We start from the raw sequence: 27,525 nt of genomic DNA, 5'->3' as shown, positions 1-27,525 counted from the left end.
TAGCCATTTTATTACTATTAAACTTTTCAAATTTTAAAAACAAGTGATTGGCGTTTTCCACAAACACCATATCTAAAACCGCAGTTTCAAGGGAAATAATGCCCAGGGCTTTTTTGTTTGTTTGTTTGGTTTTTTGTTTGTTTGTCTGTTTTGGTTTTTTTTCCACGCGTTCATCACAATATGAGTGCGTGAACCTATGTCACAGGTTTTGTAGATAACCACTCACCAAAATAAAACTGGAGGGTACAAGTGATTGATTTAGAACATATATTTTCCAAACAAAACCCGTAAACTTTGGCCGGCAAAAAAAACCTAGGTCTCACAGACACTGGGGACAACACATTGAGGAAAAGTTTCCTTGCAGACACGACTGAGGCTGGAAGCGGCTCCGGCTCCAGCCGGGCAGCGGCACCGAGGGCGGCCGGAGCAGCCGGCGCTGCGCTCGCTCCTCCCCGCCGCGGCCGCGCTCCCGCCCCGGGGCCGCCTCCGCCTCCGCCCCGGCCCCGGTTCCGCCTCTGCCCGGCCCTCGCATTGCCCCGCCCGCTTTCCCTTCCCTCCTCCCGGCCCCGGGCCGCCTCTCTCGGCGGCGGCGGCGACGTGGTGCTGTGCTGTGTGGTGCTGTGGCGGCGTCGGCGGCGGTGTCGGAGGCGCAGCCATGTGGGTGTCGGCGCTGCTGGCGGCGCTGCTGGCGGCGGCGGGCGCGCAGTACGAGCGCTACAGCTTCCGCAGCTTCCCGCGGGACGAGCTGATGCCGCTGGAGTCGGCCTACCGCTACGGGCTGGACCAGTACAGCACCGAGAACTGGCCCGAGAGCGTCAGCTACCTGGAGGTCAGCATGCGGCTGTACCGCCTGCTCCGCGACAGCGAGGCCTTCTGCCACCGCAACTGCAGCGCGGCCGCGCCGCCGCCCGCGCCCCCCGCGCCCCGCAGCGCCGCCCTGCAGGAGCTGCGCCTCCTCTCCGGGGTGCTGCGGCGGGCGCAGTGCCTGCGGCGCTGCAAGCAGGGCCTGCCCGCCTTCCGACAGGCGCAGCCCGGCCGCGAACTGCTCGAGGAGTTCCAGCGCCGCGAGCCCTACAAGTACCTGCAGTTCGCCTACTTCAAGGTGAGCCCCCCTCCCGCTGCCTCTCCTTGATCCCTCCTCCTTTCTCCTCCCATCGCTCTGCTGTCCTGCCTCCGCTCCCCCCGCCTCTGTCGGAGGCTCTCCAAGTCTGGCCGTGTGCGGTGTCACCCTCCAGGCACGCCAAGCGCCTGTCAGTGTCGTGGTGTCGTGATGTGCCCAAATGCCTCGTGCACCCGATGCTAGAAAAGCCTCCTGTCATGCCCACCTCTCAGCTGGCCCTCGGAGCAGGTTACTCTGGGCCACAGCCTCATTCCCCATCACCTCCTCCTCCACACCAGCTCTCATCTGCCTCGCCTCCATTTCTTCCTTGCCCCCCTAGGCTGCCAACCCTACACTTTGTAATTCTCTCCTTGGCAAAACTTTCAGTTGTTTCTTCCCACTCTTGTAACCCACAGTGGGATTAGCCTGTGCCTTGTCTTTCCCCCTGCTTACCCACATACCATCCAGCTCCCTCTTCACTCGTTTTTTACCACTCATCCAGCACATCCCCTAGAAACAGCCCTTCCACTTCTTCCTAGAGGTCTGGCCACCGGATGCTGCCTCTGTGTCCAGTAGCCGTGTCATTCCTGCCCCTCTCTTTCCATCTTTCCATCTGCCTTACTTTCTAACCTTCTCTGGAACCTTTTTCAGACTCTTCATGTCACAGCTCTGCTATTGCAAGCGATCTTCACTGCTTCTTCTCCTTCAGCGTGCCCACCTTCTTCACTTGCTCGTTTCTGGTCCAGTTCTTTCAAGTGCAGCAGCCTGGCCCAGCCTGTGACTTGCCCGTAGCCTCACGCCTGGAAAACTCCAGTTTCATTACAGCTGCAAGAAGGAACGAAGCAAAAATTGGCTGCTGAAGTGGGACACTATAATACCTTGAAATGGTATTTACCTTTTGCTCTTGGGTCAGCCAAGACTGGGGACACACTTCTCACTTAACAGATTTCATCCTGTTGTTCTAGTTTCTTATCTTTCTTCTGTCCAGGATCTTATTGATTATTTTCTCCCTTCTCATCTTCACCTTCTGTTCTTGGTATCAAGGTCCATCCCTCCTGCCATCCCCTCAGATACTGCAGTTATTTGCATTTGAGATTAACAGGGCCTCTCTGTGGGGAGGAAACAAGCTGAGCTCTTTGGTTAGATTGTTTTCCCTTTTAGGGATTCACTCACAACATATCCCAGTATACATTACATAGGCTTGTATGCTTGTGAATTATTTTGAGGTTGCCTCTTGAAAACACACATCTTCTAAACTGCTGCTGTGCCCCGTTTTTAGGAGTGCTGTTTCCTCAGCCGTTTTTCCAAACACTCGCAGGGAAATGTGTTCTCATGAAACCAGAACAGCACCCACACGCACAACATCTCACTGAGATCTAATGCCTTCCCTAAGACCGTACCAAAGAACTTGATACATTTTAGCCTCTGGAGAGGGCAGGAATTCCTCGAATTCTCAAAGCCATATATGGATACCAAAATGACATCACCGCAAATGTTTCCTCTTCTTATCTTAATTTAACTATTAATTCCCCCCTTGTGGCACGTACAAAGTTTGCACTGTACACATAACACCAACTATAATCTCTTATCATTTTGAATACAGTCAAGTAACTGCCAGGTAGGAGTGTGAGAGGGAAATTGGAGGAATCCCTCCCCCTCCCTTTTAACTCTTTTTCAATCACATCTGCATTAAGTTTCAGTAGTAGTTTGGTGGTTTTGCCTTTAGTGTCTGTTGTTTATATTGTGTTTCATACTGGATTTGTAGTTCGGCTCTGAGCCCTTATCTTTCTCGGGGAGTTCTAAATGTGCCTTCTAGAGCTACAAACTGCTCCATCCAAAGGGCTTTTTTCCTGGCTGGTGGTTTCTATGAAAGGGATGTCCTTTCTGCCACCCCTCCACCCCCCCCAACAGCATTTAAAGTAGAGGAAGAAGTGGGAGGGAAATGCTTTATGTAATTTTTTAGAGTAACCATGTGTGTATTCAGGTGGGCTCACAGAGAAATCTGCCACGTTGTAAGATTCTGGGAGTAGCTGCTCCTGCACTGCTGCTTGCTCCTCTGGAGGGAGCTTTCTCAGAGCCACTGAGTTCTCTTAGTGTGTGTTTCTACAAAACCTTTTTTTATTTTTTTTTTTCCTAAGAGGTGAAAATTAAAACCAAGAGTGAATCATGGACCTAAATAAAAATGAGACATGTCAGCCTACCAAAAAAGCAGGGTTACAGCTAGAGCACAGAAGAAACCAGGCATTTGACGAAAGTGCAGCTGAGATTTCCCTTTGCATTTAGCACGGTCGGGGCGGACTGGAAACACGCAGTTTTGGGACAGCCAGGAAGGGCAGCTGGCAGAGCTCCAGTGCTGGGACATTCCTAGCAGCACAGCAGCAGTGGCTGGGTTCAAGTTTTGCTCCTGTGCAACTCAGGAACTCAGGTTCCTTTCCAAAATGAAAGGGCACCTTTCATGGGTGTGAGCAGAAGAGTGCATGTGCCACACTGTGACTCTTGCTCATGGTTTCACACGTGTGCTGCCAGAAGCTGTTTCACATGTGAGGTAGAGCTCTGTATTGCCTGTACATCAATACACTGAACAGCCTAGAAAAGGGGTTTTAACAGTTCACAAATACCCCAAACTTTTGCTTTCTCACTCTTCCTAAATATGTGCATATATACTACAAAATTTATGAAAATATGCATGTGTGTATATATATATATATATAAAATTTTAGGTATAATAAATGGCATGCACACAGAAGTACATACATCTTTGGTACATGCAGTTGTAAATGAGAAATGCACGTCACAAAGTATATCTAACAGGGATTAAAGTTAATTTAAAAATGGGCTCAGAAAGTTGCTTTAGGACTCAGTTCTTGACCAAGTCTCTGCACTTTGTAATGCCACCAGGAAGATATATTATTTTAATAATGTCTTCTGTGCTGCTAGGCAAATAAATGACATAAACACATAAAAACAGTGAAGATTCCTGACTACTATCCGTAGGTTAGCATCAGTACTTGCTGTGAGATTAAACACCCCCAGGAGCCCTGGTATTTTGCCTTGTCAGCTCTATGAACAGGGGAGGGGCAAAAACCTAATCTTTTTGATTTACAACAATCATCTATGCTGTCTGCAAAAATGATAGACTTCTAAGTTAAATTGTTTACACTCTGCTAGGAGTAAAACTGAGAGGAGTTATGTCAGTTTTACTGTACAATTGTATATGCTGAGACTGTGCTCTCAGTAGAAGTAAATTTATGAGTGTAGAGAATGCCAGAAAAATCATTGAGAAAACTGTGAACTGTTGAACTGTTTTGTTTTGTTTTGTTTTGTTTTCTCCAAGTAATCTTTTTTTTTTTTTAACACCTTCTTTCCCTATCCCTGTTTAGGCTAATAATCTTCCAAAAGCTATTGCAGCAGCTCACACATTTCTTCTGAAGCATCCAGATGATGAAATGATGCAAAGAAATATGGCCTACTATAAGAGCATACCTGATGCTGAGGAGCATATTAAAGACTTGGAGATAAAGCCTTATGAGGTATGCTTTTTATTCAGTAGAGTCTGCTCTTTTGGAACTGTTCTGTTACTCCTCTTATTGGGTGAAATTCAGGGGTCTCATTTGCTTATGTGTTCGCAGTTTTTAGTCTGTTTTTGTCATCTCAGTCGTCTTTGTTCTGCCTCCCTGGTGCATTCAGTAATTCTCACCTCTGCTGCACTTCATTGTTCCATAAATGAGTCACAGCAAATCAGAGAGTGGCACACCTGAAAGCTGCTACATGCAGATTGCTGCTGGGGCCAAGCAGTTGCCTGGTTATCCAAATTCATGAGTGCTGTAGTGGCACAGCTGAAAATAGCTCAGACATTTGGCTTTAAGATTCCATTGAAAATCTCTGTCACAGCCTCACACTGTTGCTTCTCTCCAGCGGGCTTTTCTTTTGATTGGAAATGGAGTGACATACTCTGCTCTCTGGGAAATACCTGTTAAAATCCATTAGTCTCCTGTGTTTGTTCTCACATCATCTGGAGAGCAGCTCATCCAGAAATGTGGAGACATCATTTGCTGTGTTTGAGTTTACACAACACTTCTCACGGGTCACTTACTGCCGATTCATGGCTGCCAATTTTGCAGAATCTCTTTGTCCGGGCGGTGAGAGCGTACAACGGTGACAACTGGCGCACGTCCATCTCGGACATGGAACTGGCTCTTCCCGAGTTCTTCAAAGCCTACGACGACTGCATAGCAGCCTGCGAAGGCTCCCGAGAGATCACAGACTTTAAAGACTTCTATCTTTCCATTGCAGGTCAGTGCTTACCTTGAAACATGAAGGAAAGGTGTCCCCAAAGTGCATTTCAATTTATTCACAGGATTGGTTACCCAAGTCCTGTTCCTCAGTTTAGGCCAATAGGAGTTTGTAAGATTCACTGAAAACTGTTTGAATTCTGGTTTACTTTATGCTCTCATCAGTAACATAAATGAAGTCTATCAGGAAATTGGAACAGAGATCTTAGATTAGCGTGGAAGTTCTGTGCCAGAGTAACATAGAAGTGTAAATAACAACTGCTCCATCTGGGTAGCAGTGGTCATCCAGCCAGGTCTCTTGACCATCATTTCAGTATCACTTTGAGACTCAGTGGTTAGTTAGCCTGCCTTTGCAATCAGCTTTGTGTTTTGTGTAGGTCTGGTGATCTGCATCTCCTTTCTCCTAAGTATGATAAGGTTTTGTTGGCTATTTGTAATTCTTCCTGCATTAGAGTTTTACTAGTAGGTAACATCTGTATTTTGTGTGTATAGTGCAAAAAAAAAATAAAAATCCATTGCTTTGAAAAGGGACATCAACTTTTTTGATTGTTGTCATAATAGCACATGCACATCTCCTGTGCTCTTTGGCAGAGAAAGAAACAAGTAATTTCTCCAGTGCTCTGACATCTCAGTGTTGTTGGAAATACTTTTGTGGAGAACGCCTGCATGTTTTCTCAATAAACTTAGAAATTCTCTTGCACTTTTTGTGTTTCAAGTTGCCCTAAGGAAAATGATTCCAACTTTTTTTCCTAAAGCCGTAATATGTCTTGGTGAGGGGAAGGTTTTGTGAAGTATGTTTATACATGAGCAGCTTCAGTTTATCATGGTGTGCAGCTGGTATCCACCAGAGCAGCTGACATGGAATAGCTATTGCAGGCTGTTTCTCAAGCCTTGACTTGCTCTTGGGCAAAACATGCAGAGGTCTAGGATAACAAATACAGAGTGAAGCACAAATTGCAGGAGGTAAAGCAGGAAACACAGACTTTGTTCCCCAGTGGGTCAGAGCTCTGACATCAGGACAGTCCTCAAGCCACTGTGAAGAGCAGTGTGTTTGCTTACCTGTGATTGACACTTACTATCACCCTCCCTCTTCCTCCTTGGAAGGGAAGGACAATTCCCAGCAGCAGTGATGGGAAGGAAAGGCAGGAATTACTGCATGATGTCACCATGGCAATGTTCTTGCATTTCAAGTATTTCGCTCTTGAGATAGGAACACCCAAATTTATTTGCACAGCCTGGGCTGAATCGTGCTTGTGTTCCAGGGAGAGATATTCTGCCTCCAAGGGTCTGCAGGAAGCAGATGTAGCAGTAAGTGTCCAACAGAAGTGTTTGGGTCTTGCCCTAGGCATGTATTTATCACTGAGCAGAGAGTTGTGTTAGGAAGCCAGCTGTCCTCATTGCATGGGATCACTGAGGGACTCACACCTCTGGTTTTAACTGCTGGCTGGAATTGAGCACTGCTGTGTCTGGAGATTCCACTGCTCTTGTAAAAGATGGGTCTGGGAATTTCATTTGGCCAGTTATTTTTAGTTAGTTTCAGCAGTTATATTTAGTTAACCTCGGTGTTCTTCATGTTTGTAATTGTCAGGGATGAAAAGCATTCTTTTGTCTTGGTCAGAAATTTGCTGCACAAGCTTAGCTAACTTGCTTTCACCTGCCAAATGTGGCTTAGAGGGAAACTAAGTCTTTAAAATATTTATTTTCGGTGCTTTTGATGAATGTGATATATTTGGAAAATGCTTGAAATTTTTTGCTGGAAAGTTTTCTTGAAATGTATTTTCTTGAAGATAAAATCACCTATAGTCCTATATTATATATAGCAACAGTCCTGCATTATGTATAGCAATTTTTAGACAGGGTAAGCTTGTGAACTTACATGTTCCTGGCTTAAAGTTTTTCTTTGGTGAGCAGCATATTCTCCTCTTTCTTCTGTCTTAAAACATCCAAACTCTGGGCCTGTAGGGCAGCCATCTCTGGAAGTTTATTTTGCAATCACCTGCTGTATCTCTCTGTGACACAGTTGTACTCAGCACCACGGGGACCTTATTTGTGCAATAATGTAATGAAATTGCCAAGGTTTGCAAAATTTAGAAAAGGAGAGAAAGCACTGTGAAGTTTACAGCTAGGACATAATGCAGTACTGTGTAATACTCTGTAAATCCCACCAACCACATGCTGCCTGTAGGTGTCAGTGAAACCTCAGTGCTCAGCTCTCTGGAATTCCAGCTCTGATGATGCCTTAAAAGTCAGGCACACAGATTTTTACAGAAGGGCCTAGTACCACCACTTGATTCACACTTCAGATGGAGTTGGTGATTCCATCCAGCAAGAGCCAGATGCACAGGACCCAGGAGAGCATTAAAAGGCCAGATATTTTAATGGGTGACTAATGGGAGTGATTATAACAATTTGCTGTGTGCTATCCATATCCTCTGTTGCTGTTTTCTTCCTTCCAGACCATTATATTGAAGTCCTTGCATGCAAAGTGCAGTGTGAGAGCAATCTGACACCCATTATAGGAGGCTTTGTCGTTGAAAAATTTGTGGCCACCATGTACCATTACTTGCAGTTTGCATATTACAAATGTAAGTAGTAATTTTTTGTGCTTAAACAACACTGATGTTGGATGATGGGGGACAGATTCCATTTGTAATATTTTCCCTCTAATTTTATGCTTCAGAATGTAAGTAGTACCCTCCAGAATCTGCATTTTAAAATGTTCTGGGACAGAAAATCCAAGTTTCCTGGTGTCTTTTGCTCCCTGTTATCGCTGTAGTTAACAGACATGGGACAGAATTTCTTCCACAGACAAACCTACAGAGTATTTCATACCATTTGCTTTTCCCTAGTGGATTCTTATCATCCTCTTAGAATGATGCTAAATGGATTTTGAAGAAAGAGGGGACCACTTAAAAGAAATTGTAGTGTTCATTGCTCAGTGATGACATGTTTGATAGGTAAATTAACCAGTGAAAGTTGTGGTTTCTTGAGGAGCTGCTTGCACTGTAAAGAACACATGTAGCCCTTACAGCTGTTTCTGCAGGCTCCAATATCAAAGGGAAGGCACATCAGCCATGTAGCATCAAGCCATTAATGACTCTTGCTTGTGTTGTTTGACTACACACTTAACACCCTCACCCTTCCCTCTTTATCAATCCTAGTACAGAGAAGTAGGGAGGGGTTTAATATATGTATTTTTTGTTTCTTAAATAAATGCCCCAGTGTGTTTTGCCAAGCTGTGGGTTGATACTGGAATACCTGGGAGGAACATTTGGTTAGGATTTTCATAGAAAACCATCAGAGGTTGGTGATGAGTTGATTTTTGAATCATGGCCTTATGTGTTTTAGAGCAAAAATAGCACATAGTTTCTGGGGAGCAATTTTTTTTCCCTCTATGTAGCTGGTGAGGAGGTAGAGTATGGGCTGTGTTTCCATTTGAGTTTTTCAGAGCTTAGATAATAACAGGAATTTGTTCATTTACCTTACCTGGATTTTTTTGGTGTGTGTTTCTCAATTAGTGAATGACATGAAGAATGCAGCTTCTTGTGCTGCCAGTTATCTTCTGTTTGATGAAAAAGATGAAGTAATGAAACAGAACATGGTCTATTACCAGTACCACAAAGACAAGTGGGGACTTAAAGAGGAGGATTTTCAGCCCAGATCGGTAGGTGGATTACCTAAAATGCCTTCTAGACACATTCAAATATTTCTCTGAAATTCAGCGGGAAAACGTGAGATATCTTCTGGTTCTGGAGTTTAACATGTCCTGTTTTATTAAAATCATATAGAAAGTTGTACACAGAGGTGCAGTGTGTCATGTAAACAGTGAATGCCATTGCAACTCTTCCCTTTCTGTTGAAACATGCTATGATAGCATATAATATGTGATGAGAAGTAAACCCATGCTGGTACTTCTCTGACACTTAGGCATATTTATGTCTTTGTGTACCTCTACAAATAAAGCAGCTGGCCCCTGAAGTCTCTGATGATGAAATCTCTGAGTGACATTCAGGCTTTTGTGAATCATTATTTGCCAACACATGGTTGCCCACTCGCTTGTTATTTCAGGTTCTGTGGGCACTGGAATGTGTCTGAATATGGTAACTCCGGCTAAACTGGCTTTCCACTTACTCCATTTAGAACACAGTTGGGTGGATGAGGATGGAAAGAGGCTCAGGACTGCATTTTATCTAATTATCTAAATTAAAATGCTTGCTGCAAAGAAGACACCAGTCTGTCCAGCAATAGTTGTCATCTGACTTTGGAAGACTATTTAAAAAATGGGTTTCTATGCTGTTCTTAAATTTCCATGTCCAAGGAAATTTTACAGCTTGGACTGTGACATCAAATTGGACTTTCTAATGTTTCTTGTTATCAGGGTTTAAGTCATGCAGCTAAATTGTGGCACTCACTGACTGCTTAGGCATCAATCATATGGGCTGTACAACTAGTTAGTCATTAGCAATACATGTTCCACAAATTAAATTTAGTGCCTTCTAGTCATGCCTCTTAGAGCACACACTTTATTGGCACAGTGGGAACCCAGGCCTGTCCTGTGGGGCCAACTGAGACAAAAGGCAACAAAAATGCATTTGGTCCTTTCAGGCAGCAACAGCAGCAAGTCTGAGCTCACAGGGGAAGGGGACTGCTCCTTTGTCACTGCTTTTGGGAACAGAATGGTGCTTTGTAACCATATTGGAGACAATGTTTGGTGGTGGTGGGAGTGAGGGGTAGCAACAGTATGAAACTGCAAACCGCAGACACGTTTGGTATAGGAGTGCAGAGAGGGCAGAACAAGGGCCCTACACATGCACTCTGAATGTTTCATTGATGACTTCTGGAGCTGGGCACTACAGATAATTTGATTTTAAAATACAAAATATTAAATGCACACAGCTGTATTTTCTTGTACTTTGATCTGTGTAGCTGTAAACAGAAGTTGCTTGCTGTCCTAATCACTTGCCTCGAAAACCATAATGCCTCTGGTACATTTTCTAAAAGTGGTAATGGGGTGACAGCAACATTTGGCTCTGGCACTGACCTTTAGATGTTCTTGTGAAAGAGGCAGTCTCCTGTTTTCTTCCCCAAGAGAAGTTAAATGGAATAATCGAAGTAGATGGCAGCTGGTACTCACAAATGTGAGACTGTGAGACTGAGCTACCCTGTGCAGTGGGGAAGTGAGGAGGGACAGGTGAGTGACCTTGCAGAGTTTCCCTAGCCCGGGCTCAGGCTGGTGATTCATTATCATGCAAAACAGCTCTGTGTGTCTCTTTCCCAGAACTGCCTGCTGCCACAGCCAGCACAGGGAGACAGAGCCTTTCTCCTGTCCAAAGCCCACTGGAATGCAGGCACAGGCTGCTGCTCAGCCCTGGCAGCCTCATGCCTTATTCTCAGTCCTGCCAGTGCTTTGAAACATGAGAAGGAGGAGAGTGCTTTGTTCTTGCAGTGAGGAAGCCTGTGCTTAGGAAGATCCACAGAAGAGTTTGGAATGGGCTGTTTGCTGTTCTGCTGTTTCCTTTCTCATCACTGCCTGGATCTGCCTTTGCTAGGTGTGGGTGTGACCTCCCTGGGATGGTTTCAGGAGGCATGGGATGGCACTGGCCTGTCTTGTTACCCTAAAGTAACAGAAATTTGGGGTTTTTTGATAGGAGGCAGTTCGGTACCACAACATTACCACGCTCCAGCTGGAATTGTATGAATTCGCGAAGGAACATCTGATGGATGATGATGAGGTGAGTTTGCCAGAAATGAAATCAGGGTGAAAAAAGCAGCAATCACGTTTAAAGTGAAGATGATACATAGCTGTAATTCCAGGGTTTCACTAATATGGAAAAATCTTCTTGTAACCACGACCAATTTATAATGAATTTTTGTTTGGTAAGTGGAATATAAGAACAAACCCAAAGAACATCATGTACCATTAAAATAAACATGGACAGAATTAACACAAAGGTAAATGTATAATGCACTGAGCCCACAGAAAAGAAAGGAAACCCAGTTTTCGAATTGTAACACCAGGGGGCAGAGAAATGGTGCATATATCTTTAAACCAAATGTTTTTCTGGGTTTGGTCTTTTAGGGGGGCTGGGAGGGGGTGTGGATTTTTTTTTTTCTGAAATGTTATTTAAATTAGATTTAAAGGTCCTTACAATTTTGTCCAGAATAACCACCTAAATTGTAGTTTTTGTCCAAAGGAAGTCTTGTTATCTGTTATTTTTTTCTACTCAGTGGCATTTTGGTCACCCAGTAATGCTTTTTAGATGGTTGGAATTCATGGTCAAATAACATATAATGACTACTATTTACACTGGAAAATATGTAAGAAGGGATTTTTTTTACTGTGGTGCAAGAAAAATAGTTTAATTGTTGAAAGGGCATTTCCTTCCGCAACTGAAATTAAAGTATAATTCATGGGAGGTTTTGGATTGCCTTTTGCTTTGTTTTTGGGTCCTTTCACTTAGAGGTTTAGAAAAATCTTCAAATGATGGAATGTTGCTGGCATTGACAAAGACAGAGCTGTGCTCAGCTGTGACATGAGGCAAGGGTATCTGTAATGAGCACTGCCGAGGTCTTTTCTAGTTAGAAAGATGATTAGAAGATGGTTTATGTTAAAAAATGAAAACACCTTTTCAATTTTTGTTATCCAACACATAGGGAGTGAGAATCTTTTACAGCAGAGAAGTAATGTCTGTGCTGCCTTCAGTATTCTTGTGATCTGAAAACAACTCTATGTAAAATTCCTTTGCAAGGTTACCAGACTTCAGGAAGACTTTCCATTGGGATAAAACCCCCTGAAAGTTTAATAAGCTTGCTTTAAGGTTAAGCTTAAAGAGGACTAGTGTGTATGGATTTTCATCAAGGTGTGAAATACTTGAGCGCTTTTTATATATCCTTGTTGGTTTGTGCTTTGTCCATGATGTTTTCTTATGTTAGGCATCAACTTAATTTGTACTTTTTTCCTTCTTTCCTATCTGCTACTTCAAAACACAGGGATGAGTAATTAAGTGGGGGGGTGAAGAAGCCCTTTTTGAGGGTTTCCCCCATATGTTGTTAGGAGAAGGGGTTATGGAACAATCGTCAGTCTCCAGCACTGTGTGTAGAATAAACAAGCATTCAGCTGCCAGCATTCGTTCCTGCAGCCCCTTTCACCAGGGCAATTACAAATGACCTTGCAATATGCAGGAGGGTGGTGCAGTGTAAACCTCAGTTAAACTTTTGGGCTGACAAGGAAGTCACATTGCACTGGATTATATGTTTGGGTTAAACAACCAAATTACTGGGCCTGCTTATGCTGCAGATACCCCTACCTCACACTCTCTTTGTTTAGGAAAGTTACCACTCTTCTTCTCCTCAGGGGAAAAGCTGAAGGGCTTTTGTGCCCTCCCTTGCTAGGGCCCAAAAACCTGGGGCGATGGAGGCTGTCCATGCCTCTGGCTTGGCTCTGGCTTCTGGTAGTGAACTCATAAATCCCTGGCTACCAGAACTTGTCTTTGGCTGCAGGAGACTTCCAGGGAGTGCAGACAGAGCAGGAATAACACAAAGGTGAAACCACTACCTTGCAGTTTCTGCTCTATGGGCAGGACCTGGTAGTATAAGTGGAATTTTTTATTTTGTTTAATATTTCTCCTGGCACGGATAGAAAAGTTTGTTCCATAGGAATGTTGAAAACTGATGAAAACCCCAGATAAGGCATTACAGTAAAAACTTTATTTAAAATTGTTAAGGATGGAGGCAAGCTCTCTTCTAAGTGCACTCTATTTATTTAAACCATGTGCTCCTTGGGCCATAGGCCATATTTTCTGTGAGTTTCTGTGGTCCATGTTTGCTGTTTGTGAAGTTTCTTGTGGGCTGGTAAGATAGCCTGCAAGATAATCTGCAGGGAAAAAATAATTCTTTTTCCCTTGATGGAAGCAAAAGGATTGATGTGGCAAGAGGATCACTTCCTGTGTGAGTGCCATTATTTTCAAGTGGAGAATCTCATTTTATCCAGACTTCTCAGTGCTCCTGTAGCCCAGATCATGCATGTGTCTTTCTAAATACCCCTTAGCAAAGAGAGGGAAAACATTTGGCTTCTTCAGGAATACATAGCAGTAATTGCAGAGGATGGAACAGGCAGTAATGATTTTTGCATATGTTACTTCAAGAAATACTGTCCTGCTTGTGTTACTCTATTAATTTTTTTCCACAAGGAAATGAAAAACTCTTAATTCAAACATTTAACACAGTGGAGGTGACAGAATATTAGCGCCAGCTAGCTGCAAATTACTTTTAAGAAAAAGTAATTATTCTTAAATATCCTTGCAGTTTTTCACAGGGAAGTTAAAAGAACATTACAGTGTTGTCATCTTGGTTGGCCATGGATTGACAAGCTTCTTAATTTCTGTTCAGATGTGTAATGCATCAAGGCTATCATGGATACAGCTCCTGGTACTGCACATATTGAAGTGGCAAACTGAGATGCTGTTAAGAGCCAGACACTGAGCTAGTGTAGATGTAACTCCAGCGCCACACTAATTGTATGAGACATGTTTTTGGCCCATAAAATCAATGTTCTTATGGAATTTTTTGGGGGGGGCATAGCTACTTAGCTGTTCTAAATTACATAAGAACCACAAATATTTGGTGGGGATGAGCTGACAATGTGATTTTTCTTTCAGCACTTAATCAGTAGGTGAAAAGCTGTTGGCAGTTTTTACCCACTTTTTTGGACATCTTTCTTTTTATTTGTGTATAGTGTGTGTTCCATTTGTGTAGTGGCTGAAATTAAAACTCTCTGTGTTTCATCCATGTAATGCAAAGAAGAGGAAATACTGAACCAATGTGACTGGTGGAAAGAGGACATAAGGAATAGCATCAAAACACAAGGGCCTCAGTGGAGTACTGATAGCAAATAGTAATCTGAATTCAGCCTATTTTTCTGTTTGGGAATTGCTAACAACATAATTTGAGCTTTATTAACTCACTCCTTGCTTATGTTCAAATGATTTACATGAGTGTGCTTGTACCAGCAAGTTTTAAGTGCTGTAAACCCTGCCTTGCCTGGTACCTCAGCCCAGCACAGCTCCAGCAGCACTGCTGCCCTGAGAGGAGCTGGGGGCAGCTGTTTCTGAGAGAGATGCCTGCTAATGGGCAGTGTTATGGTCCCTGTTCAACACACACTTTTTTTAAAGAAGAAAGAAGATGAGGTTGTTTCTTTTTTTGCCATCATCATTGTCTAGTGGAGATTCTCCCCATATGGCTGGGTCTTCCTGCTTTCTCCTCTTGCTTCTGCACTGCTGGATGTGTTTCTTGGTCAAAGGCGTTCCTCCTGCCATTTAAGCCACTTTGCATGGGGAGCTGCCAGCATGGTTGGGCTCAAATGGATGGCCCCAAGCTGCAGGTACTGGCATTAGGAGGAACTTCTGCTGCCCAGATTCTCTTACACTTCTGCATGCAACATAAAGCAGGCAGAAGAGCATAAGCAGAGCTCAGAAACAGGACCTCTGGAAGGCTTCTGCTTTCAGTGCAATTGGAGCAATGTTGAAGTCCCTCTGAAATTGGGTTGACTCATGTTTTATAGGCTTTATAAGTAACTTAAAAGGAAATCACATTTACTGGTTTACTGTAAAATACTACTGCAATAACTGCAGAGTACTGTAGTCTCCCATAATATATGGGAAAAAACAGTTAAAGGTTCAGAATATATAGTTGAAGTGAAATGGAAAAATATTTGAGAAAGTTGTTAATATTCATGTAAAAAACAACTAAGCTCTCTTAATATTGGAAAAACCAAAAAGCCCTATAAGCATGTGGCAGTTGGTCACACTGTGGACTAAGTATCTGAAAAAGAAATAAGTTAAGGGTCAAATAATTTTTCTGCACAAAGAATTGAGGGATTTTCTTATTTTTTTCCCCAGCTAGAATGTGAGGAATGTCCAGCCTGGACTGTGCAGCTCATGGAAGTTCTGGCAGGGCTTTGAGGTGCTTACAGTTAACTCTCAGATTTTAACTGAAGGTTAGATCAAGGAACTCACTCTTGGTTGAAGGCTGAATAAACCTTTCAGGCTGAGCCACTCATTGACACATGCCTTACTGTTACCCTGAAATAATGTTTTCCCTCTCCAAAACGTTGCTGGCCAGTGGCCTTTGTGGTCTGTATGTGCAAGCTCTGTGAGGTCCATGGAGCAAATGTCCTCCACAGTCATCCATACCAACCCTTTGTCTTCAGTCTTGCAAGGTGTTTATTTGTTCTTGAACAAAATCTGCTGGTTTTCAGAACCTAATCATTGTGACTACTCCCATTGCTTACCAGGGCAGTTACAGGACAATAATTAATTACAGGGCTGCTAGATGCTCACCTAGAGGCCACCCTTCTCACTATCACAACCTGATCACCTACACCCAGTACATGGATGAATCAAATCTGTTCTTCTCACTGTTGAACAAGTTTCCAATCATTGAGGTCTTTGAACTCTAGCACAATTTGATTTTTGCTCTGAACGACAACGAGGGACATTTTGTGAGATAAATATTTTCTATTTAGGTCATAGATTATAAGGGAACAAAGATCCAGCCAATTCTTCATCCTCTGTGTGTTTTCTCTTAAGGCTGTTTGTTGGATGAGGTAGAATAAAAGCTGTTTCCTATTCATTCACTGGTAATCACACATAAAAGCAGAGTAATAATTTTCTGTGGATCTTAATTCATTCTAGAGCACTGTCTTTTGTTGTCTTCTCTGTTGCTTCCCTGAAGAATGGGATATCCCACTGCAGTACATATGGAATCCCTAGAGGAGAGGCCATCAGCAGATCTGTGTTGGAAAATGTGGGTTATTACAAGAAAGTTAATTATGTCCCATAACTCTTCCTGTCCATACTGAGAAATGGCAGAACAGATTATAGGTGGAGGCGAGGACCCATGAAGGATTAATGTTGGCATTTGCAGCAGGCAGTCATTGCAAGCAGTGGCAAAGGGTCTGGGTCTGTCAGTGGGCAGTGCAACTGCTGCTTGCTGCTGTTTTTAAATGATGCTGTTGAAAGAAAAGTTGGTGCTGGACCATCAGCCAGTGTGCCATAGCAGAGCCAGGTACTCGTAGCTCTTCCTCTTTGCTGTTTTATTTTGGTAGTTGGCTAGGAGTCTCCAAATCACAGCTGTTTCTCCAAAAAAGCTGTGTTTTGTGAGTGTGAATGTGACATTTAATGTTGCATAAGGAAGGGCCTGGCCCAATGTATATCATGGTCTTGGACACTCAGTACACTGAGGTACTAAGTGAGGAGTTTTGCATTCTTCTCCTTTTTAGGTCTTTTTTTTTTTCCAGTGCTCTAGCTTCTTGTAAGATGGTGCCCCAATCTCACTAGCCTGGCTTAGCTTATTCAGAATTGACCAAAAACTCTGTTATGAATTATTTTTTTATTAAAATCCACTTACATATCCTCAGTAAAACCTTGAATCAATTACTGTGGCACACAACTTGTTCTTTCTGTCTGTGCCTCTGTTCCATTGTTAATCTATGCCAAGGGTGCTCACTTTACCTATCTAACAGATAATTAGAGGTTCCAGTTGGACAGATCAGCTTCTCTGATTCCTCCTGCCACTCACACCAGTCTGGGAACATCCCCCTCTTTCTGCTCGATATCACACCTCTCATATTTCAGGCTGTACCTGTTCCATCTTTTCCCATACAACCTTGGTCTATCAGTCCCACTTTCCACTAACTGGGAGAGGGAAGAGGTTGGAAGCACAGGGAGGGAGGTTGTGGGGTGCCACAGAGCTGCTCAGCCCGTACCTGGCCAACCTGGAAGACACAATTGTGCACTGAGGGCTGGGCAGGGAGGAAATGCTTCCCTGCAGCTGGCCAAGCAGCCCAGGTGTGTGTGCTTCCCACTTGTGTACTGGTGTGCTTCCCACTTGTGGGCTGCCTGACTGTCACCCCTCTAGTGGCATGGCAGCAAACCCTTCTTGTCCCAAGCCAGCCAGACTTCACCTCCTGATGTCCTACCTAGCAGCCAGAGATCTGCATTGCCCTTTTGAAGCGATACGCGGAATAAATAAACCCCATGTGAAAAACGCCAATCACTTGTTTTTAAATTTTTTTAAAAGTTTAGTAGTAATAAAATGGTAAAAAAAAAATAGTAACACAATTAGAGTAATAACAGTTTGGACAAATTGAATTAGGACAATATGAGACAATAGAGACAAAGAGTTACGGATCTCTGGGTACCTCTTTCTGGGCAGCATGAGCCCAAAAAAGGATCTCTGTTAACAAAGGATTAACCCTTAAGAACAATAGCCCGTTACATATTCATGCACTTCATACACAATGCATAAATTCCATTCAAATACAGGATTCTGTCTGGTCATTGTCAACTTCTTCCTTCTAATTCTAACAGCGCCTTCAGGGCGGGAAGAAGTTCATTTCTTCTGATAAGAAGACAATAAATTCTTTTCCCTGAAAGATTTAGGTGTCCTGAGACTGCTATCTGGTGCGAGTGCCTCATTCCTTTCTTTAAAAAAAAAAATCCCACTAACATAGTTCTTATTTTAACTACAAAAGTTACCTTCTAATTACAAGACTACATCTATTATTAAAATGTTAATACAGCACTACTAATCAATACATCAAAATACATATGGTAAATATCTGCATAGAGCCATATAGTATACACTTTTCACACTCCACAAGCAGATATAGTTATGAAGTGGGTATGTATGTCAGTGCCCGGCACAAGCGAGATAGCTCTCTGAAAACTTGTGCCCCGAGCCTCACATCTTTATTCACAAAGGTGTTCCATATGCAATACATTGCACAACTTTCCATGCATATCCAACCCCTGGCCCCGCCTGTCCTCATCCACGCCCTTGTGGGCATGCATTGTTTGCTGTGGTGGTCGCGCAGGGGTCTCTGGTGGTCTCTGAGGCTGGAGGTTATGGGCTTCCTCATGACTGAACTTTTGAACTTTTCTCCTTTGTGCATGCGCTTTTGGTGCCTTGGTGCTTATCTGAGTAGTCTATCAGCCTTGATTGTTATAAATGATCAAATTGGTAGCCAAATTTATAAAAAAATTTAACAAAGATTTATTAGATCGATAACAAAAAAATAGAATTTCGAAAGACCACCACAGCCAAGACAGCGTCAGCCCCGGGTGCAGGCGCTGGGTGAACTGAGATCCAACTGACAAAGTGGCAGGGTTTCCCCAGTGGTTCACCCTGAATGCTTCAAGCAGTTAGCTTATATACAGTTTATTCTGCCTGAGGCAGGGATGACCGAATGTTCCTTTGTGTCTCTTCACATGTAGAACTGGATCCATACACGTGCAGAAATAGACAAAGGTAGGTCCAGGGGTCCAGACGGATGTCTGAGCACCTTGGCAGAGCCTGTATTGGTATGTAGCAGAGTGATGCTGGTTTTTGAGTACAGTAGATGTAATCTTCCCAGGTGCAGGTCCTGTGAGTGATTTAGACATTCCACAGAAACTATCAATCATGGCCAGGAAGGTTTCTTTCCTACGTTAACAAATAGATATTGATATTGATATCTTGATATTATCTTAACGTTGTCCGTGAATTAATTCAGTAAACATGAGACTCTGCTCCCAGCCTGGGTGATCACAGACATACCTTAGATTCTACAATATTTTTATACACATATATAGCATGAATTATCTCTACCATATACTACATTGATTATCCTGGAGACAGAGGAGTCCCTTAATCTGGGCTCTTTGCATCCCTTGGTCTTCTCTGGTATTGTTCTTTATGCAAGAAGCTTCAGAAATTTGCATTTTCCTATGCCCTTTGCACCATAGCAGAAGTTTCTTAAGTAAAAAGGTTAAAATTCAACATATAGTTCTACAGGCTAAACTTTAAATGCTTAATTCATATTGTTAATTCAAGTGAACTCCAAAAATCTCTGTTTCGCTTTGGGCGGTGGGTTGCTCACCACCACTGACATCAGCCCTGGGCTGGAGCCGTGTGTTTGTCTTCCTGCCTTGGAGCTGCTGGCCCTTGTGCCCTCGGGTGGCTGGCAGTGGAAAGAATTATGGGTTTGCACCCGATTTAGCATGGGAAATGGGATGTTCTTCCTGTAAAGGTAGGGAGGAACCAAAGAGCACAGCAGGTGACAGGAGGGACTCGGCCTCACTGAGGGAGTAAATCGTGTCAAAGACTCATTTCAGACCCCAGGTCTGCAGGCACAGATCAGCAGGAAGTTACTGGATATCAGCAGGCAGAAGGCTGCTTTCCCTGGAATGAGCATCTGTGGAATATGTGCTGAGCTCAGCTAGAGGTGTCTGTGCAGTGTGAAGTGAGTGCTAATGGAACAAGGACAGTGCTGGCCCGGGCACAGCTGCCAGCGTGACAATGTGATCTCCTCCTCTGGGGCAGAGTTACCACCTCTTCATTGGGCTGCCAACCTCTCCAGTGACAACTTGCAAATGTTTCACATTTTGATTGTGACGGCACAGGCAAAAATGTTTTAACTGGGGTTTTGTTTGTCTTTAATCTGGAGGTTTTGCCTTTTCCAAAATGACCAACACCCAGGCAATTACTCAATTGTATTGCAGCATATTTTATGTATATTGTTTCAGCAACTGTTTTTATATTTTTGCCATATTTCAACCTCTCTTATTCCTCAGTACATCTAATTAGACCACAATAGCTTCTGCAATGTTTTCCTTTAGAGCTCAGTTTCGGACACTAGAGATTTCAGACTTCAGGTTTGTTTAGGGCTTTTTTTTTCCTAATATTGTTGCATTTAAATATCCTTTTTCATCTCTTACATGTTTCTGGATTTGAAAACATACCAGAAATCAAAAACTTGAATTTTGTCTGTATGTTGTGTGTCTTCTGAAAAATTCTGTCTTAGTGATGAGTGTGACAATAATGTGTTGGATACTTAAATCTTTTGAACAAATTGCCATCCTTCAGGATTTGCTAAAATCACTTCATAGTTTCAAAACCTCAGTGGTCTTTTGAGCTAGAACTGTGAAGCAGGGAACAAGAACAGCAATTATTTCAGCCAGCTTTCCTCCTGCTTTTATTGTTGTTTGCTTAGTTTCATTATTTCTCTCCTGACTAGTCATACTTCCTAAGCCTGTGATGTTAATACTTTTTAATCACAATATTCATAATACCATTATTGTATTCAAAATAGACATAATTTCTCTATTTCCTCTTATTGTTTTTCATTGACAGAGTTTTAATGCCCTTTTTTCACCAGAATAGAAAACAGTAAAATTTTGAGTCTCAGAATGTGTCTAGAAGATGCTGTCTTTCTAAGGAATGCCTGTTTAGACAAAAATGTGCTAAAAATGTAATTGGGATTGTAAACATCAATTGAGCAGACTCAGATGCCCAGTACAGTTCACAGACGTGGAATGGGTGGTGAAGTAAAGAAGGAAAGTGAGCATCCAAACAAGGATGACTTGCTTTTAACATAACTGGTAGATGTTCTCATTAATTTAAATATGAGAGTGAGTATGAGCTGATCCAGTTTTCTAGCAGAAAATGACAATTTGTTTTGGAAAAAACTTAAATGACATCTTAAGACTTTTTTAGACCATCGATTTCTGTCAAGAAAGAAAGGACAGAAAGGTTTAAAGAAATCAAAGTTTATCAGAACATTGTAATTACTAGACTAAAATGTTGGAAATGTAGCATTGAGCATCTGCATCTCTCTACTTTAAGTCATATCAAAAAGTGAGGATGGGCCCAGGTATTCCCACGGGGTCTCTCCTCTCAGGCAGTGTTTCTGAACTGTGTGTGGAAGGCAGACCAGAAAATACTTATGTTTCTGAGGGTGCCAGCAGATGGGCTGCTACAGGCAGTTTTGAGGAGTTTGAGATGCTGCTGTGGAAACCCAGAGCACCAGGAATATTTCTCTGTCTGCTCTGGGGAGCCCTGACCCCAGGGAGCACTGACTTTGACCCTCATTCACGGAGAAAGTTTCCTAGATTTCAAGATAGACTAGAATCCACAAAGTATGAAATAGATTATAGAGAGTAGTGTGGGTGTATCACTTGGTGAGAATTTAGGTTTTGGGATTTTTAGTGTGTTGTGGATGGAAGCAAGGTGGAGGGCACAGGGTGTCGTCCTGGGTTTCTGCTTCATGCTTCTTCTTCCTTCTTCTTCATGGATTTGGGTGGCATTTTGTAATTGGGCAGAGAAGTCCTCATTGTAGCTCTTTGGGATCAGATATTGGGTTAAAAGGGAAAATAATCTAGGTGTCAGTTCTTAATTAGATAGTTTAGTCTTAAAAGAGTTTGTAACAAGAGATTGTTGGCCATTTTGTGCCTTCTAATGAAAAGCTGCTGAACTCAGAGTAGTGAGACTGTTTTACTGATAAGAAATAATAAACACCTGATCCAAACATGAATTACTGTCTCAAGTGCCTTCAATCCTGACCCAGATATGCTGCTGCACAGTTGCTGTTGACCACCTGCATTCCACCACTGAGGGTGTTACCTTGTGCTGAAAGCGATCACAGAAGGTTTTAGCTCAGCTGCTGTAGTTTGTTGACAGGACAGTAAGTTCCAGCCAGTGGAGCTGTATCATCCCAGAGTACTCAGGCTGGAATGTGTCGCCTTGATATTTTCTGAAAAACCCCTTTGCCAGGATTTCTTCTGCTGGGAAGTTGAGAAGCCTTGGAGAAAAATGCAAATAATAATTATCTGATTCGCTTCTCCTGGGTTTGGCTGCTTTGGAACGTGGTCTGGACATTGTTTACCAACAGGTGCATGTTTGATTGGTTTCATGTGAATTGTTTTTAATTAATGACCAACCATGGTCCAGCTCCTCAGACTCTGAGGAGTCACGAGTTCTTATTATTCATTCTTGTTAATCCTTCTGTCTGTATCCTTCTTTTTCTTTAGTATAGTTTTAGTATAGCATTCTTTAATATAATATAATAGCATAAAATAATAAATCAGCCTTCTGAGAACATGGAGTCAGATTCCTCATCTCTCACTTGTCCTGGGGACCTCACAAACGCCACAGGAATGCAGGAAGACATTTAACTAAGGTATAGGATCTAGAACTACATTAGGAGTAGTTTAAATAAAGTTAGATTGCTATATTGTGTTGGTACCCTGTGTAAGCTGTTAGCTTCAGCTTGTAAATTTTCTGGTCTGAATCTAAATCCAGTCTATTTGTTTCCAGTATGGAAAACATTCTAGTATCTCTGGTTCTTCACATTTTTGCTGCATTGAAGCATGGCTTGTGAAGATCCGTGGTTGAAAATGGAGAAGGTGTGTGTTGAAGGGTGTGACAGGGAATGTAAAAGGTTAGAGCAGGCATACAAAGTCAAAGTTATGGTTCTACAAAATGCTTTGGCTTCGAATTTTGAAGCTTTCTAAAATGTTTTAATGTTTTATGGGATTCTAACAACTTCCTAATTTAACAGGTGCTTTAAACATTTATTCCTCTCTAAGTGTGAAGATTTCATTGTCTATTTAAGTACCTGTAAAAGTATGAGAGGATTTACTGTGAAGTGTATATAACTTGTTCTCCTTTTAAGGTCTGTGTCACTGCAAGTCTTGGGCTACACTGGTATGGACCATTTACCTGTATTTTATGGGTTTGTTGTACTAGTGTCTGCATGGAGGGTGTTAAAAATATTTGCACAACTGTTATTGCAGTTTATTTTTTTATTAAAATAGCAGAAATTTCCCACCAGGTTTTGGGGTTAATTTCTTTCTGTTAAATTTAATAATTTCTAGGGTGAAGTTGTGGAATTCCTTGATGAGCTGTTAGAAGTGGAGGAAAAGAAGGAATCCTGATGAGTGAAACCACCAGGAAGTATTTTACCGAAGTGAAGACTCACCATTGCTCCTTACCATTGTTTTCGATCGCCTGTAGTTCCAGTTAGATATACCTCAAAGGTGCTTCTTTGAGCTGCACCTTTTGTCCCAAGATCCACTCCTGAAAGGTCACTTCATGCTGCACTGACTCTTCTGTGAGCATGCCTTTTCACCCTGCAGAACTGGTGCACATGAGTTTCCCCTTGAGCTTTCTTTCCCTTGCACAAACAGAAAACATTTCTGTTTTCTGGGATAACACTAAGGTTCATCATTTCAGTGCTGTTCGTACAGCTAAATTCTCAAGAACTTCTGTCAGATTATGAACTATGGAAGACATAACAGTTCCTCTTTATGAGCTATGAATTGTATTATTTATATATGTCTTTTTATGTGATGGTGAATAAAGTGATAATGAGTCCCAGTGCACCTGAACAACATTAAGGTGCATTTGAATAGCTGAAATGAGGTGTTTAACAAAGCACAACTAATGATCTTGTAAACATTGCTTAAAGAATTCTGAGAGCAGTGTTGATCTTTCTTGAAAGCTAAATTAAATTCCACTATGTGAAACTGAGAATAAAAATATTTTTTTCTTCCTACCAGTTTTTTACTCTTTCTGTCAAAACAGTCCCTGTTGAGGTGTGGCCAGTCTTGTATGAAATACTGATGATTGATTAATTTAGTATTGTCTTCTGTAAAAAAATAGCTGTGTGGTTTTTTCAGCCTGGTGGGACTATCTGCATAGTTTTCATCCAAAGGTAAGTACAGGTGGAAACTGAGGTGATTTTCAGTAGAATAATGAAGAATATTTACAGGTGAATTCCTGTCCTTTTTGTTAACTGTACAGCAGAATCCAATACAGAAATATTGGTACAGACCAAAAAAGGTGTGATGGAGAAGGGTAATGAATTAGTGCCTAAGTCTACTGAGGACCAAAAATCCCTTTGAACTGAGAGAAGGATACAGGATTTCATCCTGTGCTTTCCTCTTTTGTTTTCAAGGATCAAGCCCTCCAAGTGGTTTCATCCTGCTTGCATCAAGGGGAGATGAGCATTCATTCACCTCCTATGGTGGAACTGTGATTCAGCTGAATGGAAGTGAATTACAAACCCTTAAACTGCTTTGAGTTTTTAAAAAGGCAAAACATGATCTACATTAGCTTTACAAATAGTTGCTCCTGTAGTTTATATAAGCTGTAATAGTCTACACCATTGAGTGTCTATAGGGAATAAGAAGGAGAATCCCTAGGATGATGTTTCATTGTCCTTCAGCATATGACAGCAATGAAACATTTGAATTTGAGTGTGAAAGGTGTTTGGAAGATCAGACTGACTTTTTAAACTGCTTTAATATAAATCACAACTCATCCACTGAAGTTGATGGGCAGACTGTTTTAATCTCAAAATGAAAATCCATCCAGAGCCTTTTAACTTGAGGAGATTTGCCCAGCTCAGCTTGTGGTGAGGAGACCAGAATCTGGCTTGCTGTGTGCCTTGAACTGACAGAGGGTTGGATGTATCTCATTTCCTCATGGTTTTGTTCTACACAATATTAGCACTCCGCTCGTTGCAACTTTATCTAAGAATTGAAATTTGCTTTTAAAAGTTCTTTACAAGCAGTTGATTGTAAACCATCACTTTACCCCATGAAATACATGTCTTATCCTACTGGGGTAGCTTCTACAATTTATTCTTAGTTTTCTCTTGTTAGAGGTGTATGTATGCTCAAAGGAGAGGTTCCTACTCTGGAGTCCCCTTCTGTCCTTCTGCCTTCCAGACTGATGGACAACTCCAGATTTCGTTCTCAGGAGCTCAGCCAGTGATGAGGGGAGTCCTCATTGCAGTCTCCAACTTCCCTGTGAGGGGAAGAGGAGGGGACAGGCCCTGGTTTCTGTGGTGACCAGTGACAGGACACGAGGCAATGGCCTGAAGATGTGTCAGAGAAGATTAAGGTTGGATATTAGAAAAAGATTCTTCACCCAGAGGGTGTTTGGGCACTGGAACAGGCTGCCCAGGGAAGCAGTCACAGCACCAGCCTGACAGAGCTCAAGAAGAGTTTGGACAATGCTCTCAGGCCCATGGTGTGACTCTTGGGGTATCCTGTGCAGGGCCAGGAGTTGAACCCCATGATCCTTGTGAGTCCCTTGCAGCTTATAATATTGATCCTGTGATTCTGTGACAGCTAATATCTTCATCTTTGATACTCTTGCATTCAAATCCAGAAATCCCACCATTAAAGGATGAGGAGCTGGTTGGAGATGGATGTATCCATCTACATTTGTCTTACAGCATTTTTAGTTCACTTTTTTGCTATCACCACTTACCAAACCGACTTCAGAGCTCTGCCAGGCTCTGGCTGTTGCCTGGCTGTTTGTTTCTGTGGTGCCCTGTGGTGTCCCAGCTCCTGTGTGCCGTGTCTGTAGGCACTGCAGTGCAACACCTCAAAGGCTCCAAGAGTTATGGTTTTAATTCAGGCTCCTGAGCCCAAGGTCTCCCATGGCTGTACATCCTGTGTGGAAATTGCTCGTGTATAAAGCTCCTAATCAGGTGTTGCTTGTTGGTGGAGCAAGTAGCAGTAGGTGCAAGATGAGAGAAAATAAGTTCCAGGACCTCATTGTTTTGCGCCCAGAATTATTTCTCTCCAGTTAAAGAGCTCCATTCCCCTTTCTAGCACTAATTGTCTGAGATTTCCGTTATGTTTTTTAAAGAGCAAAGGATGTGGTAAAATACTGCCATTTTTTCACTCCACCAGTAAAAAGTAAGCACCAGAGTTACCTGTTTTGTGATTCATTTGACTTCAACAGATTACAGTGAGAATACATTTTGTTCCTATGAACCCTGATTTTTCCTCTTCACTGAACAGTTTTTCAATGGTTATTGCAAGTCTCTCAGGTATTATCAATTTTCTGGCAAGCTTGTGATTTGGTCTTCAAGGCTTCCTTAGCTAATCCTTTCTCAGGTTCACTCATTTCCTCACCTCTTGATCTTGTAGTTAAACTCCCTTCCCATTGTGGTTTCTCAGGTGGGGATTTCATGATTTACTAAGATCTCCATTAGCCAATGATTTCTTTTTCTTAAGCCTGCCTAAAATAACTCTGTTGTCCTTTACAATTTGATTTAAATTGAGGAGGCAACTGATACTCTTGCAGCCTTGTGAGACGGCACCATGATCCCTTTTCCATTTTGTTCAAGTGTCTGTGGATTTTTTTTCTGGCTTTCTTAATTTCCACTTTGTATAGTCCCAAGCCAGTTCCATCTTAATAAGTACAAGTAGTTCTCAAACCCTTGTTCTTTTCTAATGAGAAATAGCTCCTCTTCCAGTTCTTCAGTATTTATTGTGGCTTTTTTCAGCATTCTCAGGTTCTTTTAACTGATTTTTCTTTTCCTGCTGCTATTGTTCAATGCCAACATTTACATGTGACTGTAATAACTTAGTGTCTATTCTTCCACTTCTCTGATCCTGCCAACTCTTCTTGGGAGGCAGTGGGAATATTCCTGCCTCCCTTCTGCCACCCCAAATTCCTGCAGTTGTGAGTTGTCTGCCTCAGATGCTAGCAACTTCTGCCTAACCAGATGGGATATTTAGATTTGTCTCCACTTTTGGCAAGGCTTACAGTGTGATGCTGATGTTCATGGGAACATCATCTTGCTGAACACACTGTGTTCATGTGACAGGTTTGAGTGCAGCCCTGGTACTGTCTCTGTCCACCTTGGTGGTAGTATTGCCTCTTGCAGAGCTGCACTTTTTAATAATCACTGTCATTTATAGTAACAAAGCTGGCTATCCTGGTAGCTGCTGTTGGCCTCTGATGCTCTGTCAGTGCTCACAATCAGGTCTGCAATAACTCCATTTGCATGTTCCATCACCACTTGGAGGTGAATGGTGTGTGAAGCCCATCTCCTGGCAGATTCCTGGCACAGGGGTCTGCATGCATGGGACTCCTGAGCTTGTGTTCTTGTTGAATGGAAATTGTGTTCTTGTTGCATGATCCGGAACTGCTTGGAAGCTGAAGATTAAACTGAGTCAGAAATGGTGTTGCACTGAGGTGGATATTTGTTTAGGTGAAAAACACAACCACTGGCTTTCTGGACAGTAAGCACTAAAGCTTGGGTAAGGGAAGACATGCACAGGATGAAAATCAGTGCATTTCACAGACTCTGCCTAGAATATAATCCTTTTCAAATTAATGCCTACTCTTGCTGAAAGCAATTCTTTTTATTGCTGGCTCCTTGCGAATTCATCCTCACAAATGGCAGCATCCATTAAAAAAAGGAAGAAGGATGGTAGTGATTTTTCTCCTCAAAACTTAATTTTGCTCCAATAAAAGAGCATTTCAGGCTCAATATTTCTGTGCCTCGAT

At 42.4% G+C, this 27,525-nt stretch overlaps 1 protein-coding gene across 1 annotated transcript; it reads left to right on the top strand.

The window, feature by feature from the left end:
* The first annotated feature begins 623 nt into the window (after positions 1 to 623).
* Positions 624 to 23,764, top strand: CRTAP (cartilage associated protein). Its single transcript, XM_058811812.1, has 7 exons — positions 624 to 1,102; positions 4,480 to 4,629; positions 5,221 to 5,392; positions 7,848 to 7,976; positions 8,910 to 9,055; positions 11,040 to 11,123; positions 23,085 to 23,764. The coding sequence occupies exons 1-7, from the start codon at positions 656 to 658 to the stop codon at positions 23,142 to 23,144; spliced, it is 1,188 nt and encodes a 395-aa protein (XP_058667795.1). The 5' UTR covers positions 624 to 655; the 3' UTR covers positions 23,145 to 23,764.
* The last annotated feature ends 3,761 nt before the right edge of the window (positions 23,765 to 27,525 follow it).

Source organism: Ammospiza caudacuta, chromosome 1 (assembly GCF_027887145.1).
Source record: "Ammospiza caudacuta isolate bAmmCau1 chromosome 1, bAmmCau1.pri, whole genome shotgun sequence".
Classification (NCBI taxonomy): Eukaryota; Metazoa; Chordata; class Aves; order Passeriformes; family Passerellidae; genus Ammospiza; species Ammospiza caudacuta.
Note: the sequence above shows the minus strand (reverse complement) of the source record. Positions and strands in the feature narration are given on the sequence as shown.

Excerpts from the sequence above, each read along its gene's own strand:
- CRTAP (XM_058811812.1), top strand. The coding sequence starts at position 656 with ATGTGGGTGTCGGCGCTGCTGGCGGCGCTGCTGGCGGCGGCGGGCGCG. Across the intron at positions 7,977-8,909 it reads GCAGTTTGCATATTACAAAT|TGAATGACATGAAGAATGCA; the intron begins GTAAGTAGTAAT and ends TTTCTCAATTAG. Across the intron at positions 9,056-11,039 it reads AGGATTTTCAGCCCAGATCG|GAGGCAGTTCGGTACCACAA; the intron begins GTAGGTGGATTA and ends GTTTTTTGATAG.